Raw genomic sequence first — 15927 nt, forward strand, 5'->3', positions numbered from 1 at the left:
GACAAACTGCCAAGCAGCCTGCTTAGAGTACTGCGGTGCTGTTTAGAGTCTCGCAAATGGAGAGAGGAAGGGTCGGGTCATGTTGGGATGGGCTGAGACAATGACGACGCTACTGCTGCCTCCGGTGAATCCAGCAAGGGTGAGACCCTAAAGCATGGCACCAGCGGTCCCCATTGATCATTTCGGGCCCTAGGCCCGTGCCACTGGGCCTATCCTTTAATCCGGCCCTGAGCGAAGGTGAGGGACATCAGAGCAGCGGTGCCACTCCTTTGCCTACACATGCTCCTACCCCACTCCCTTCTGCCACTTTCCTTCCCCTATACCTCTGTAACATTCCTGGTATGAGCTGTAACCTCCAAGCTGCTGTCGCGCCAACATCAGCTCTTCCTCTGATGTCACTTCCTATGCGTGAGTCCAGGAGTGACGGGTATTTGCGTCCTCAACAAGACATCGCCCAGTACGAAACCTCCCCTTACCACACCACTTGTCAGGGACTCTCCAATACAAAATAGGCAGGTATGCTAGTATCAAACTCTTAATTAACTGATTGCCAAACTGTTCTTTGTTAAACCTCTTTCATACCTCAGCTTTAATATATTGAGATTATCAATTATAATCCAAAGATTTTTGTTTTTATTGCATAAGAGAATAGACTAACTGTGGTAGATACTTAGGACAGTGCTGAATGGTGTGTGTTATTTCTTTCCCATTAGATTTGGGTTCTCGGTCAGTATTTTCCAAGAGGAAAGGCTGATTTGTGAACAAAGCAGTATTACACCTCCTTAAAAACTGTTGCAGGGAATTTCTGCCCATGTAGATTCTGACAGCGATATTATTTTAACAAATAGAAAACAGTTGCACCTCTTTGGAAGGTGGGAAAGACCGAAAGAAGCAATGGAAGGGTTCTTTTAGACTTTATTAATATGCATGAGAAGCAAACACCGAGTTTAGGGCAAACTATGAACTCTTCTTTACTGATCCGAACGAGAATAATTGTGCAAACGAATGTTATTTGAGTATAAAAAGTTAATTGAGAGGGCTTCAGAAACACAAGGGCGAGAGGAGCCTTTGTCTGAAGCAGGCAGGCGCTGAGCCCGCAGCCAATCAGTGGGCAGCATCTGCTATAAATAGTGGGAGCGGCTGGGGCCGAGAAGCAACTTCATCGGTTTAATTTTTGGCTTTGGTGCGAGTGCGACACAGCAGAGCATGGCCGAAACCGCTCCAGCAGCAGCAGCTGCGCCGCCTCCTGCTCCAGGCGCGGCCAAGAAGAAGGCGAAGAAGCCGGCGGGAGCGGCGAAAGCGCGCAAGGCATCGGGCCCCAGCGTCTCCGAGCTGATCGTGCAGGCGGTCTCGGCTTCAAAGGAGCGCAACGGCGTGTCCTTGGCTGGCCTGAAGAAGGCTCTGGCGGCAGCCGGCTACGATGTAGAGAGGAACAACAGTCGCGTGAAGCTAGCCGTCAAGAGTCTGGTGAGTAAAGGCAGCCTGCTGCAGACTAAGGGCAGCGGAGCTTCGGGCTCTTTCAAGCTGAACAAGAAGCAGCCGGAGGCGAAGAAGAAGAGCCCTCCGAAAAGCAAGAAAGCGGCAGTGAAGAAAGCGAAAAAGGCGGCAGGGGCCGGAGTGAAAAAGAGTCCGAAGAGGGCCAAGAAGCCGTCGGCAACCGCCACCAAGAAAGCAGCCAAGAGCCCCAAAAAGGCCAAAGCGGTTAAAGCCAAGAAAGCGGCGAAGAGCCCGGCTAAAGCCAAAGCGGTGAAAGCGAAGGTGAAGAAAAGCCCGGCCAAGGCTGCCAAGCCCAAGGCAGCAAAAGCCGCAAAGAAAAAGTGAAGCTCTGCTCGACAACCGGCGACGCTTATTAAACCCAAAGGCTCTTTTCAGAGCCACCTCACACATCAATGAAAGAGCGGTTTCAAAGATAATATTCTCTGGAACAGTACATAGATGGGTCAGTTCCGCTGCCCTCCCTCTCGTTCTGCAATAATTTCCAAGAAAGTGTTTTATCCTCTACTTCATAGAAAAACTACCCCCACACACATTATTCAGCCCGTTTGATATATGATTAACCCAGTGGACACTAGACGTTGGGGCAAGGCATCCCTTTGCTCCAGGCCAGTAGCCATGCGTGAGAACAGAGCAGTATTTTATTGTGTTTTATTAGAAGCCGTTTAGAGTAAACCTTTTGCAGTAGGTGTCAAGCACTAACTGCTGTCTTCACTACACCACAAAGACTCATTTAAGCCCTTTCACGTGGGAATTTGGTGGCTCTTAAAAGAGCCTTTGGGTTAAATGCCTGTTCAAGGACGCTTTCTAAGCCCTCTCCCCACGAATGCGGCGGGCCAGTTGGATATCTTTGGGCATGATGGTGACTCTCTTGGCGTGGATAGCGCAGAGATTGGTGTCCTCGAAGAGCCCCACCAGATAAGCCTCGCTAGCCTCCTGCAGGGCCATGACAGCCGAGCTCTGGAAGCGCAAGTCGGTCTTGAAATCTTGCGCGATCTCTCGCACCAGGCGTTGGAAGGGCAGCTTGCGAATAAGCAGCTCGGTGGACTTCTGATAGCGGCGGATTTCTCTAAGCGCTACAGTGCCCGGTCGGTAGCGATGAGGTTTCTTCACACCCCCTGTGGCTGGGGCGCTTTTGCGGGCAGCCTTGGTCGCTAGCTGCTTGCGAGGAGCTTTTCCTCCGGTGGACTTACGGGCGGTCTGCTTCGTACGTGCCATATCGAACACACGACTCCTTTCTTCTTATACCACAGAAAAAAAAATAACGATAGAAATCAACTCTCTTGCTCGCCTCCTTTTATAGGCTGTGCCTTGTCCTCCCCTAAATATGAAAAGCCCGCCCTTTGCCGGGATTGGTCCTTTTCTCTCTACGAGAACAATGGTCGTTGGTGATTGATGGAGGCATTTATTGTACCTTGATTTTCCCGCGTTTGGAGAAAACTCAGTTCTCCTTCAGGTCGGTCTCCCTTGTATATTAAAGGATGTTATATAAACGGATTTGTCACTGGAGTGTTTTCAGTTTTATTAGATCGAGATGTCAGGACGTGGCAAAGGCGGAAAGGGTCTGGGTAAAGGGGGCGCTAAGCGGCACAGGAAGGTTCTGCGCGATAACATCCAGGGCATCACGAAGCCTGCAATCCGACGCCTGGCGCGCAGAGGTGGCGTAAAGCGTATTTCTGGTCTCATCTATGAAGAGACTCGTGGGGTGCTGAAGGTTTTCCTAGAGAATGTCATCCGAGATGCCGTCACCTACACCGAGCACGCCAAGCGAAAGACCGTAACCGCTATGGATGTGGTATATGCCTTGAAACGCCAGGGCCGCACTCTGTACGGCTTTGGAGGTTAAAGAGTGTCATTGACTTTTCAGTTCACAAAACCAAAAGGCTCTTTTAAGAGCCACCCACGCTTTCAAGAACAGAGCTGTAATCTGTGTCTTTTTAGCTATCTATTGTAACTAATTGTCTTAGTCACGGGGATCTCAACCGCACCTTCTTAAATATGTTAATTCACAACTTAGATTTCATGCTTTCAGGACTGCATTTTAGCCCCTCATTCCACTCATGAACACAGGACCGGCCAGAGAGGAAGACCTGAAGCCAGCAACAGCAATGAATTGTGAATGCTGCTGTTGCCCGATGAAGTAGTTGAAAGAGGAAAGTGAGCAGAGGGGGAGAGAATGGCTTGGAGGGAAGAACAGATGGCAGGGCATGGAGGGAAGGAGGAAGGTATGCCAGACCAAGGGAAAAGGAAAGAGGAGATGGAGAGAGGCCATATGGGACAGAGAGAGAGGGGGCGGACACTGGATGGAAAGAGAAGAGAGGGCAGTGAATGGAAGGGGCAACATAGAGGGTGAACAGTATTCTAGCACCCGTTAATGTAACGGGCTTAATGACTAGTAGGTCATGATTCAGATGGACCCTAGTGCTTCACCCTCCCTATGCTGAGACTAAAAGTGGCAGAGTAGTTGTCTTGGGCACTGCTGATTTGGGTTCAAGACCAGGTTGAACCATGCAAAAATACTTTTTCATGCCCAGACCTCCCTTAGCTGAAGTGTTTCCTTAGTGTTAGAAACGGCAACAGTTACAGCGCTGGAATAAGGGGCATGCAGACATGAAACCTGGAACAATTTTTAATAACAGAACATTTTTAAGGACATGCGGCTGAAATCCGTGTTTTACCTCTTCCTGGGGAGGCGCGCTCCTGGATGTTTTATGCTATCTTATTTAGGGTATGCGGGACATTGGGGCTAGCAGCAATGAGGTTTTAAAAACAGGGGAGGGAAAAAGAAACATGGCATCTAGGAGAAAAGGAAAACACCGCTCAGAACTTTGAAGAGAAGCTCTATAAGCTAGAAATCCATCTCTTTATGTGTAGCACATGGGTGGCTCTGAAAAGATCCCCAAAAGGTTAATCTACCGAAAACTATAGACCATTAAATATAATGGTAGTTTTACAAATGAAGGAAAGATCTCAGAGTTGCCACTCTCAGGATAATATTGTTATTGTCCAGAAGGGAATTGTGGCTTGTATCTTTCATTGATCAACCTTCATTGTTAATATGTAATAATATAATTATTCTTTAAATCTACTTTAAAAATTATTAAATGCTACCACTCTAAACTATTTTCTCATTTTCTTTAGGGAGTATTTATCCTATATATTTTTTCTTAATTTTTTCTTATTTTTTGTGCAAAAATGCAAATATTTCCTGAAGTGACTAGTGCAAATCTAGCTTATTTATCTAAATATGCTGTGCAAAATAGCAAAGATAAAGCATCATGAGAGAGGCCTAAAACTGGCACTTATCTGTTAAACATGATGTATCAGAAAAACGGCACATTCATCTAGCCGTAAGAAACCCGTGTATCCCAACCAACGGGAACCCGTTTCGCCGCACTCGAGCGGCTTCCTCAGGGTAATATAAGGCAAACGGGTTATATCACATAGCAATCCGGGCTGTTGTTGTGATATAACCCGTTTGCCTTATATTAAGCTAGATTTGCACTAGTCACTTCAGGAAATATTTGCATTTTTGCACAAAAAAATAAGAAAAAATATATAGGATAAATACTCCATAAAGAAAATGAGAAAATAGTTTAGAGTGGTAGCATTTAATAATTTTTAAAGTAGATTTAAAGAATAATTATATTATTACATATTAACAATGAAGGTTGATCAATGAAAGATACCACAAGCCACAATTCCCTTCTGGACAATAACAATATTATCCTGGGAGTGGCAACTCTGAGATCTTTCCTTCATTTGTAAAACTGCCATTATATTTAATGGTCTATAGTTTTCGGTAGATTAACCTTTTGGGGATCTTGTTAATAGTGGTTAATCTGTTCTCTTGCCTTATACTACTTTGATGGCTCTGAAAAGAGCCTTTGGGTTCGGTTTGTAGAGCTGTAGGCTAAGCCCGCAATTACTTGGAGCTGGTGTACTTGGTGACTGCCTTGGTGCCCTCGGACACGGCGTGTTTGGCCAGTTCACCGGGCAGCAGGAGGCGCACTGCGGTCTGGATCTCCCTGGAGGTGATGGTGGAGCGCTTGTTGTAATGAGCGAGGCGGGAGGCTTCTCAGGCGATGCGCTCAAAGATGTCACTCACGAAGGAGTTCATGATGCCCATAGCCTTGGAGAAATGCCGGTGTTGGGATGAACTTGCTTCAATACCTTGTACACATAGATAGCGTAGCTCTCCTTCCTTTGTCGCTTGCGTTTTTTCCCATCTTTTTTCTGAGTCTTGCTCACCGCTTTCTTGGAGCCTTTCTTGGCTGCGGGAGCTGATTTGGCTGGCTCGGGCATCTCAGTATAGTTCCTAAGTGCTTTCCAAAAGTAAGCAAACAGAGTATGCTGAAGAAAGGCGGAAGACTTTATTTATAGTATACTTATGCAAATTTGTGTTGCTGCGCGCCTTTCCTTGCTATTGGATCTAGCTAAGTGTTGGCGATATGCTCGGGTTACTTTCTAGAGTGGGATTGGACCGCATGCAAACCTTGGATGATAATTAGCCTCATAGTCGGGGCTGAACTCGTTTATCCAATCAAAAACGAGGTAGTGAAGCTTTAGGAACGTATAAAAGTTCCGGGACTGAAGAGATTGAAATTCTTTTGTTCTCACAAAACCAGTTTGAAAGGAAAATGTCTGGCCGCTGCAAACAAGGAGGGAAGGCTCAAGCTAAAGCCAAGACTCGCTCGTCCCGAGCAGGGCTGCAGTTTCCCGTTTTTGTTTTGTAAACACTAGTTGTAAACTTGGCAAGACTTAAATGTACAATATGGAAGTGGGTGTGTTAACTGTGAGCTAGCCTTGCTTTTGGGATCGGGGATGGCATTGATCACCGCTTACCTGTTAGGAATAGAAAGATGTCAAAGAAAAGCGAGAAAAAGACATGACAGAGCCAAAAGTATAGGAGGTGACTAGCGGAGTGCCCCAGGGCTCAGTCCTGGACCCGTTCCTTTTTAACATATTCATAAGGGACTTGACCCGAGGGCTTCAGGGTAAAGTAACACTATTCGCCGATGACGCCAAACTATGTAATATAGTGAGTGAAAGCAATCTGCAGGATAGTATGACGCAGGATCTGCTTACATTGGAAAACTGGTCCTCGACATGGCAGCTGGGCTTCAACGCTAAGAAATGTAAGGTCATGCATCTCGGCAGTGGTAATCCATGCAGAACTTACACCTTAAATGGAGAAACACTAGCTATGACTTCAGAAGAACGAGACTTGGGAGTAATCATCAGTGCAGACATGAAGGCTGCCAAACAAGTAGAGAAGGCCTCATCCAAGGCAAGGCAAATGATGGGATGTATCAATAGAAGCTTCGTCAGCCGCAAACCTGAAGTCATAATGCCACTGTACAGAACCATGGTGAGACCTCATCTGGAATACTGTGTGCAATTCTGGAGGCCACATTACCATAAAGACGTGCTTAGAGTTGAGTCAGTTCAGCGGATGGCCACTAGGATGATCTCTGGGCTCAAGGGTCTCTCGTATGAAGAAAGACTAAACAAATTGCAGCTCTACACTCTAGAGCAGTGATGGCTAACCTTTTTGAGCCCGAGTGCCCAAACTGCCGCACAAAACCAAAGAATTTCCTCAAAGTGCCAGCACGTCAATTAAACCTTAATAACAAGATTTTAGTATCTAAAAACTCTTTATAAAGTGGCCTGAACTATGTAACATCATTTTTAAAGGTTGGAATCTTTGTATTGTCAGAGAATCAATTTGATTTACAATCCTTTGGTTTTCATTTCAATTTATTGGCAATTTATAATGTTTTAATGATTTCATTCAATTTAATGAATTTAGGAAGAATTTGATTCAGTTACACAATATATTTTAAATGTATTATTCACATAACATGTCAAATGTATCCTGAGTAAAAAAAAAGATAAACTTCTTAAAACTGTTTACTGTGTCAAGACTCGGTGTGCATTCCCAAAGAGTCTATACATGTTTTTTTGTAACATTTACAATCAAATTAGAAAATAGTTAAATCATTACATTTCTAATAATATGATGTAAAGAAAACAAAAGAGCTTTCAATTAAACCAACCGTTTTTATTGGAAATTCCAGATTTGAATACAACAAGGCCATGTAAAGTCCCTTTTTTAAATAACACCTTTAAATAATATTTAAATAACTTAGAAAGTGTCTTAACTGCAAACTGAAAACACTGCTTCATGTAAACATATGCATTGGGCATGCTCTGAAAAAAATTAATGTGATTTTTGTTGTTGCATGCATGCTGATAACTTGTCAATCCTTGGCTCATAGTGCGTTAATTTCAGAGCAACACATGCAGCACTCATGTCATCCGTTAATCTGTTTCTAGCATCAGATTTTATATGATTCAAAGCCGAAAACAGCTGCTCACAAGCATAGGATGACCCAAACAAAGTAAGAAGAGCAATCCCAAGTGCTTTCATGGACTTAAAATTGTCTGGCAGAGAATTCCACGCTTTTAGGATTTCATTTTCAGAACTGCTAGCAGTGATTTCATTTGTCACCCTTTCACACTCAATATGTTCAAGAGCCGCACGCAGGTCATTGAATTTATTTTTCCAGATATAACTGTAATCTTGTCCCTCCTTCCTCCGCCCGACGCCGTGCAAGCAGGAGGACTCTGCTCTCTATTAGAGCCCCTGCCGCTCCAGCAACCGCGGATCGCCGAACGCAGACCGACTTTTGAGTCGGACTTTTTCTTCAGCCCTTGAGGGCCACCGAAAGCCTCCCCACCCAGCGACTTCCTAGGCAGAGGAAGGAGGAAGTTTCTGCCATCTTGTCCCTCCTTCCTCCGCCCGACGCCGTGCAAGCAGGAGGACTCTGCTCTCTATTAGAGCCCCTGCCGCTCCAGCAACCGCGGATCGCTGAACGCAGACCGACTTTTGAGTCGGACTTTTTCTTCAGCCCTTGAGGGCCACCGAAAGCCTCCCCCACCCAGCGACTTCCTAGGCAGAGGAAGGAGGAAGTCTCTGCCATCTTGTCCCTCCTTCCTCCGCCCGACGCCGTGCAAGCAGGAGGACTCTGCTCTCTATTAGAGCCCCTGCCGCTCCAGCAACCGCGGATCGCCGAACGCAGACCGACTTTTGAGTCGGACTTTTTCTTCAGCCCTTGAGGGCCACCGAAAGCCTCCCCCACCCAGCGACTTCCTAGGCAGAGGAAGGAGGAAGTTTCTGCCATCTTGTCCCTCCTTCCTCCGCCCAACGCCGTGCAAGCAGGAGGACTCTGCTCTCTATTAGAGCCCCTGCCGCTCCAGCAACCGCGGATCGCCGAACGCAGAACGACTTTTGAGTCGGACTTTTTCTTCAGCCCTCGAGGGCCACCGAAAGCCTCCCCCACCCAGCGACTTCCTAGGCAGAGGAAGGAGGAAGTTTCTGCCATCTTGTCCCTCCTCCCTCCGCCCTCCGCCGTGCAAGCAGGAGGACTCTGCTCTCTATTAGAGCCCCTGCCGCTCCAGCAACCGCGGATCGCCGAACGCAGAACGACTTTTGAGTCGGACTTTTTCTTCAGCCCTTGAGGGCCACCGAAAGCCTCCCCACCCAGCGACTTCCTAGGCAGAGGAAGGAGGAAGTTTCTGCCATCTTGTCCCTCCTTCCTCCGCCCGACGCCGTGCAAGCAGGAGGACTCTGCTCTCTATTAGAGCCCCTGCCGCTCCAGCAACCGCGGATCGCCGAACGCAGACCGACTTTTGAGTCGGACTTTTTCTTCAGCCCTTGAGGGCCACCGAAAGCCTCCCCCACCCAGCGACTTCCTAGGCAGAGGAAGGAGGAAGTCTCTGCCATCTTGTCCCTCCTTCCTCCGCCCGACGCCGTGCAAGCAGGAGGACTCTGCTCTCTATTAGAGCCCCTGCCGCTCCAGCAACCGCGGATCGCCGAACGCAGACCGACTTTTGAGTCGGACTTTTTCTTCAGCCCTTGAGGGCCACCGAAAGCCTCCCCCACCCAGCGACTTCCTAGGCAGAGGAAGGAGGAAGTCTCTGCCATCTTGTCCCTCCTTCCTCCGCCCGACGCCGTGCAAGCAGGAGGACTCTGCTCTCTATTAGAGCCCCTGCCGCTCCAGCAACCGCGGATCGCCGAACGCAGACCGACTTTTGAGTCGGACTTTTTCTTCAGCCCTCGAGGGCCACCGACAGCCTCCCCCACCCAGCGACTTCCTAGGCAGAGGAAGGAGGAAGTTTCTGCCATCTTGTCCCTCCTCCCTCCGCCCGACACCGTGCAAGCAGGAGGACTCTGCTCTCTATTAGAGCCCTTGCCTCTCCAGCCACCTCTCCAGCGAACTCTGAACACAACCCATACATCCACTCTCACAACCAACTCAAATAACTACTAAACCGCAGTCTTCACAAATATAAAAAAAAAAAAAAATGGCACTGCGTACACACAACCTCATTCTTGCCCTCATACTAATTGCCACATTCATAGCAAAATGGAAAACCACAGGCTACCAAATACAAACCATCCCTATCCTAACAACAACACACAGACCTGTTCAACATACCAGAAAACTGCATACCACTAGAACGCTAACTCCATGCCCACTATCCAGCCAAGCCAGCATCCCCACCATCTGGGGAAAAAGACCCCCACCAAAACCTAACTCAAACACACAAAAATACCAAACCTCACCAAGAACTATCATCAATACAACCACTACACCAACCACAAAATACACTACAATTGCTTGCGCTTATATGAACATCAGATCCGTCAGCCCAAAGGCAGAATTAATCAAAGATTGGCTGACCAAAGACAATCTAGGCTGTCTCTTCCTAACAGAAACATGGCTCACCTCTGAGTCAGATCCAAGCATCACAGAATTCTGCCCCAAAGGATATAAACTTGAAGTAGTATGTCGAGAAAACAGAAGAGGAGGAGGTCTAGCAATCATAACAAAAAACAATCTCAACATCGACGTACTAACCAAACACTCCACCCCTTATCTTGATCTGCTAGCCTGCCAAATATCTGACAAATCACTCAATGGAAACCTGAACTGTCTTATTTGCTACATTACACCAGGTAAATGGAACACTTCAAAACAAGAACTTGAAGAATTCATCTTCCAGAACTCACTCTCCTCCACACATAACTTGATCCTCGGAGACTTAAATCTCCACTTAGAAGATCAATCATCCAAACAAACAACAGATATACTCTCATACCTCAACACTCTATCCTATCAAATTCTCAACCCAGAACCCACACACGAAAAAGGTCATCAACTCGATATAGCAGCTTATTCATCTCCAAATCAAAACACACAAAACATCTACATCTCAAACGGGTCCTGGCACCCTACTCTATGGTCAGACCATTTCAAATATTCATTCACCATCAATTGGGCTCAAAATAACAACAAACCCATCCCAAAGAAAACACTCATCAAATTCAGACCGAAAATCGAACCTCACACATTCTGGAATACAGTCGACCCCAAAATCGACCCCAACAACCCCAAAGAATTCATAAACAGTTGGCGGACCCTCAGTGAATCTACACTAAACGAACTAGCTCCAATAAAAAACAAAAACAAAATAGACAGACCATCTAATAAATGGTTCGACGACGAACTTCTACAACTAAAAAGAAAATGCAGACAATTAGAAAGGACATGGAAAAAACAAAAACACAATCACATCAAAGATGAATGGAAAATCCTAATCAAACAATACAATACCAAACTGAAGGAAAAACGAAAAAACTACTACTCCAAACTCATCAGCACCGAAAAAACCAGACACAAGAATACTTTTTGACATCTTAAGAAATCTCACTGATACCAAACCATTTCTCGCCACCCAAGGAAACCAAACTCCCACAGCCACCCAATTAGCGGATCACTTCAAACACAAAATCATCACAACCAGATCCACATTCAACAATTCAAGAATCAACATAGAAGAAATACGAATCAATCCCAAAACAGACGAAGCAATCCCAGCAGACAGGATATGGACAAACTTCCCAAAGATACAATGGTCAGACTTGAACAGGCTTTACAAAAAATACAGCAAATCCTCATGTGACTTGAACAACTGTCCCTCATACTTACTAACAACAGCCTCCACCAAATTTAAAGCTAGCCTCACACTATGGCTTCAAACAACACTAAGTGAAGGTCATTTCCCACCGGAATTAGGAGAAATCATAATTACACCTATCCTAAAAGATCCCAAAGGTCCTATAGACAATCCTGCAAACTATAGACCAATCGCTTCAATCCCACTATATATTAAAATAACAGAAGGCCTTGTCGCACAACACCTCTCCAACTACCTTGAAGACCATCACATACTACATCCATCACAATCTGGATTCAGATCCAACCATAGCACAGAAACTCTACTGGTATCACTATTAGACATTGCCCGACAACACCTCAGCAAAGGAAACAAGCTGCTTCTCATTCAACTCGATCTTTCTGCGGCATTCGACCTAGTTGACCATCACACACTACTCCAGATATTAGACGCAATAGGAATCTCAGGTAATGTTCACAAATGGTTCCAAAGCTTCCTCAAAACACGAACATACAAAGTCAAATCAAAAGAGCACATATCCAACCCATGGTCAAACCCATGTGGAGTACCACAAGGATCACCATTGTCACCCATATTATTTAACCTCTTCATAGCATCCCTAGGCATAACCCTAGACACCCTAAACACAGTATCATTCAGCTACGCAGATTATATAACTATCCTCCTCCCCTTTAATATTCAAGACCCCTTATCCACAAACCACCTGAAAATGATAATGGAAACGGTAGAAAAATGGATGTCAAGTCATAAACTAAAACTGAACTCGGAAAAAACTAAATTCCTACTACTGGAAAGGGAAAAAAAACCATCTCTCACAGAACTAGAAGTAAATACAATCAAGTACCCAATGCAAAGCACACTCAAGATCCTGGGAATTCTACTAGACAGAAACTGCACAATGCAGTCCCAAATCCACAAAATCATCCAAAGAGCATTCTTCACAATACGTAACCTAAGAAAAATAAGAAAATTCTTCAACAAAGATCAATATAAGATATTAGTACAATCCCTAGTACTGAGTATAGTAGATTACTGTAACAGCCTATACCTATCATGCCCAAATTACATGATAAAACAATTACAGACAGTTCAAAACACAGCCCTCAGAATCATCTACTCACTAGGCAAATATGACCACATCACCAAAGCATACCTAGACTCACACTGGCTACCAATAAAAGCAAGATCCCAGTTCAAATTCTATTGTCTACTATACAAAGTAATACATGGAACAGCACCCAGCTACCTAAACAACAGACTACACCGTAACCTCTCACACAGATTAAGGAGAACTCAGAGCCTATTCACTCACCCCCCTCTCAAAGGAACACGACGAAAGAAACTATATGACAGCCTTTTAGCGACACAGGCAGCAAAGATCGATACTACCATCACCAATCTACTGACCAAATCAATAGACATTAAAGCATTCCGAAAAGAAATCAAAACTCATCTCTTCAAAAAACACTTCCCATCATCATAACCTCACAAAAGTATTAGAAAATGCTCTCATGACTACCCTAACACCACCACCAGCAACACCTCGAATCCGGACAGTATTAGCGCTATTCGTCTAAACAACAGAATCCGGACAATATTATCTCTATTCGTCTAAACAACCTATCACTATCTACTATCTCCTACCAATCTATCCTGGAAAAGTCCAGAATAACAATTGTAACTTAACGCATTCTTGATTATATGTACTGCAATGCTACTGGAAATGTCCAGTCTTCTAACTTGTAATCCGCTTAGAACCGCAAGGCACAAGCGGAATAGAAATCACTAATGTAATGTAACTTCCCCCCATATCCTCACCTCTCTAGCATGGGAGCACTAGGAACTGTTCCTGATTACAGATGTCACATGTGGAGTCACACTACAGCCTCACTGAGTTCCTGTGACAGACTCAGTGTGAAGCTTCTCTTCCTCCCCCTACTTCCCCCTCACACACTGCCTGGCTCATAGGATACTAAGGGGAAGACAGGCAGGCTAAACATCTACTCACAGGACTGCAGCCAGCACAGGAGGATGGGCCGCGGCCCACTGGGACAATGCCCGGTCCTCCCAATGGCCAGTCCGGCCCTGTTGCCAGGTGAGCTGCAAAGCAGACACCGGCACACTCGCCTCACGCCGCGCCGCATATCTTAATTGCGGACTAGAGAGTTGCGCGGGGACAGAAATCCCACCCGTCCCCGCCAAAGTCCCACCCGTCCCCGCGAGGAATGTCCTCCGTCCCCGCCCGTCCCCGTGAGGAATCCCCTCTGCCCCGCCCATCCCTATAAACTTCAGAAATAGTTATTTCATTTAATTATGCTACTGAATTAAAGGCTCTGGTAGAAACCCATTTACAAATAAGCAAAAAGACTTTATTAATTTGGAAATATTAATTGGGAAGAATACACACTTTATAAACGGGTTTCTACCAGAGCCTCTTTTGTTTATAAATTTTTATCAACACAACTAATATACTACTTTATCCTGAAGCAAAAAAAAAAAGGAAAAAAGAAATAGAATTCTTTTCCTACCTTTGTTGCCTGGTTTCTGCTTTCCTCATGTTCTCATTCAGTTCCTTCCATCCACTGTCTCTCTTCCTTCTGCGTCTTCCATTTGCTCTGTTACCGTGCCTCTCCCTTTCTCCCCCCTTCCAAATTGGTCTGGCACCCATCTTCTTCCCTCCGCTCCCCCCATAGTCTGGCATCTCTGTCTTCTTCCCTGCCAGCATCTTCTCCCCACTCTCTCTTCCCCATTTCCTTTCAGCGTCCTTCTCCCCCCCATCTTCCCCATGTCCTGTCAGCGTCCTTTTCCCCCCTCTGTCTTCCCCATGGCCTTTCAGCATCCTTCTCCACCCCCCGTCTTCCCCATGGCCTTTCAGCGTCCTTCTCCACCCCATCCCCCATCTTCCCCATGTCCTTTCAGCGTCCTTCTCCACCCCTTTGTCTTCCACATGTGCTTTCAGCGTCCTTCTCCCCCCGTCTTCCCCATGTCCTGTCAGCGTCCTTCTCCCCCTTCTGTCTTCCACAAATGCTTTCAGTGTCCTTCCCCCCCACCCCGTCTTCCCCATGGCCTTTCAGCGTCCTTCTTCACCCCTTTGTCTTCCCCAGTGCTTTCAGCATCCTTCTCCCCCCTCCTTCTCTCCCGCCCCGGGTGCAGCACAGCCGGCCAGGTCCCCTTACTTTTGTGGTGCTTCCGTGACCGACAACAGCCCCGGTCTGACAAGTCTCCCTGCCCTTAACCGCGAATCTAAATTTCCTTCTTACAGCTGCTGTAAGAAGGTAATTTAGATTTGCGGTTAAGGGCAGGGAGGTTTGTCGGACCAGGGCCGTTGTCGGTCGGTCGGGTTAGCGCCACAAAAATAAGGGGACCTGGCCGGCTGTGCTGCACACGGGGCGGGGCGGACCGCCCCCCTCTCTTGGTAGCCGCGAGGCTACTCCTCCTTACCTACCCTGCCTGCAGTACAGAGCCGAACGGAAGTCTTCCCGACGTCAGCGCAGACATTGGAGGGAGGGAGGGCTTTGTTTACCGACGTCAGCGCTGACGTCGGGAAGACTTCCGTTCGGCTCTGTGCTGCAAGCAGAGCAGGTAGGGAGAAAAGCCGCGCGACTTAGTACATCCAGTCCCGCAGGAACCCCGCGACCCTCGGAGGCGTCCCCACGGGATCCCCGCGACCCGTGCAGCTCTCTATTGCGGACCTTCCCGCGTGCCAGCTGCAAGCCTTCGCGTGCCACAGCTGGCACGCGTGCCATAGGTTTGCCATCGCTGCTCTAGAGGAACGCAGGGAAAGGGGGGACATGATTGAGACATTTAAAAACATCACAGGACGTGTCGAGGGGAAGACGACATCTTCTTTCTCAAAGGACCCTCGGTCACAAGGGGACATCCGCTCAAACTCAGAGGAGGGAAATTTAATGGTGACACCAGGAAGTATTTCTTCACAGAAAGAGTAGTAGATCACTGGAACAAGCTTCCAGTGCAGGTGATCAAGGCCACCAGCGTGCTTGACTTTAAGAATAAATGGGACATCCATGTGGGATCCTTACGAGGGTCGAGATAAGGAACTAGGACATTAGCACTCAGCCTTAAAGGGGGGGTGGGGGGGTCAGTAGAGTGGGCAGACTTGATGGGCTATAGCCCTTTTCTGCCGTCATCTTTCTATGTTTCTATCAATGGGATTTTAAAACAGAAGGAAACATTACGTAAGTGACAGGTTTGAGCCGTCCAGGGAAAACAGGGTTAGGAATAAAAACTTTTCCTCCCATGAACACCACCTTAGAAAGAGAGATTTGTAAAGGTTTCTCGTCCTGTCTGGGCAGTGATGGAATTCTTATCTGACCAATCACTTTACAGGGCGCCTTTTCAAACCTTGCCAATGAGAGATGAGGCCTG

General features: G+C 46.7%; 2 protein-coding genes and 1 pseudogene across 2 annotated transcripts; 2 read left to right on the top strand and 1 right to left on the bottom strand.

Moving 5' to 3' along the window:
* Window positions 1-1137: 1137 nt before the first annotated feature.
* On the top strand, window positions 1138-1888 carry LOC117364901 (histone H1.01-like). The gene has a single exon (XM_033954634.1). It carries the CDS (start codon window positions 1207-1209, stop codon window positions 1819-1821), a length of 615 nt encoding a protein of 204 aa, XP_033810525.1. The 5' UTR covers window positions 1138-1206; the 3' UTR covers window positions 1822-1888.
* A 1118-nt stretch (window positions 1889-3006) lies between these two features.
* Window positions 3007-3395, top strand: LOC117364913 (histone H4). The gene has a single exon (XM_033954644.1). It carries the CDS (start codon window positions 3029-3031, stop codon window positions 3338-3340), a length of 312 nt encoding a protein of 103 aa, XP_033810535.1. The 5' UTR covers window positions 3007-3028; the 3' UTR covers window positions 3341-3395.
* A 1977-nt stretch (window positions 3396-5372) lies between these two features.
* On the bottom strand, window positions 5373-5799 carry LOC117364910 (annotated as a pseudogene).
* Window positions 5800-15927: the final 10128 nt, after the last annotated feature.

Source organism: Geotrypetes seraphini, chromosome 8, assembly GCF_902459505.1.
Source record: "Geotrypetes seraphini chromosome 8, aGeoSer1.1, whole genome shotgun sequence".
NCBI classification, from domain to species: Eukaryota; Metazoa; Chordata; class Amphibia; order Gymnophiona; family Dermophiidae; genus Geotrypetes; species Geotrypetes seraphini.

What these genes read in the sequence shown, in the direction of transcription:
- LOC117364901 (XM_033954634.1), top strand. Translation starts at nt 1,207, where the DNA reads ATGGCCGAAACCGCTCCAGCAGCAGCAGCTGCGCCGCCTCCTGCTCCA.
- LOC117364913 (XM_033954644.1), top strand. Translation starts at nt 3,029, where the DNA reads ATGTCAGGACGTGGCAAAGGCGGAAAGGGTCTGGGTAAAGGGGGCGCT.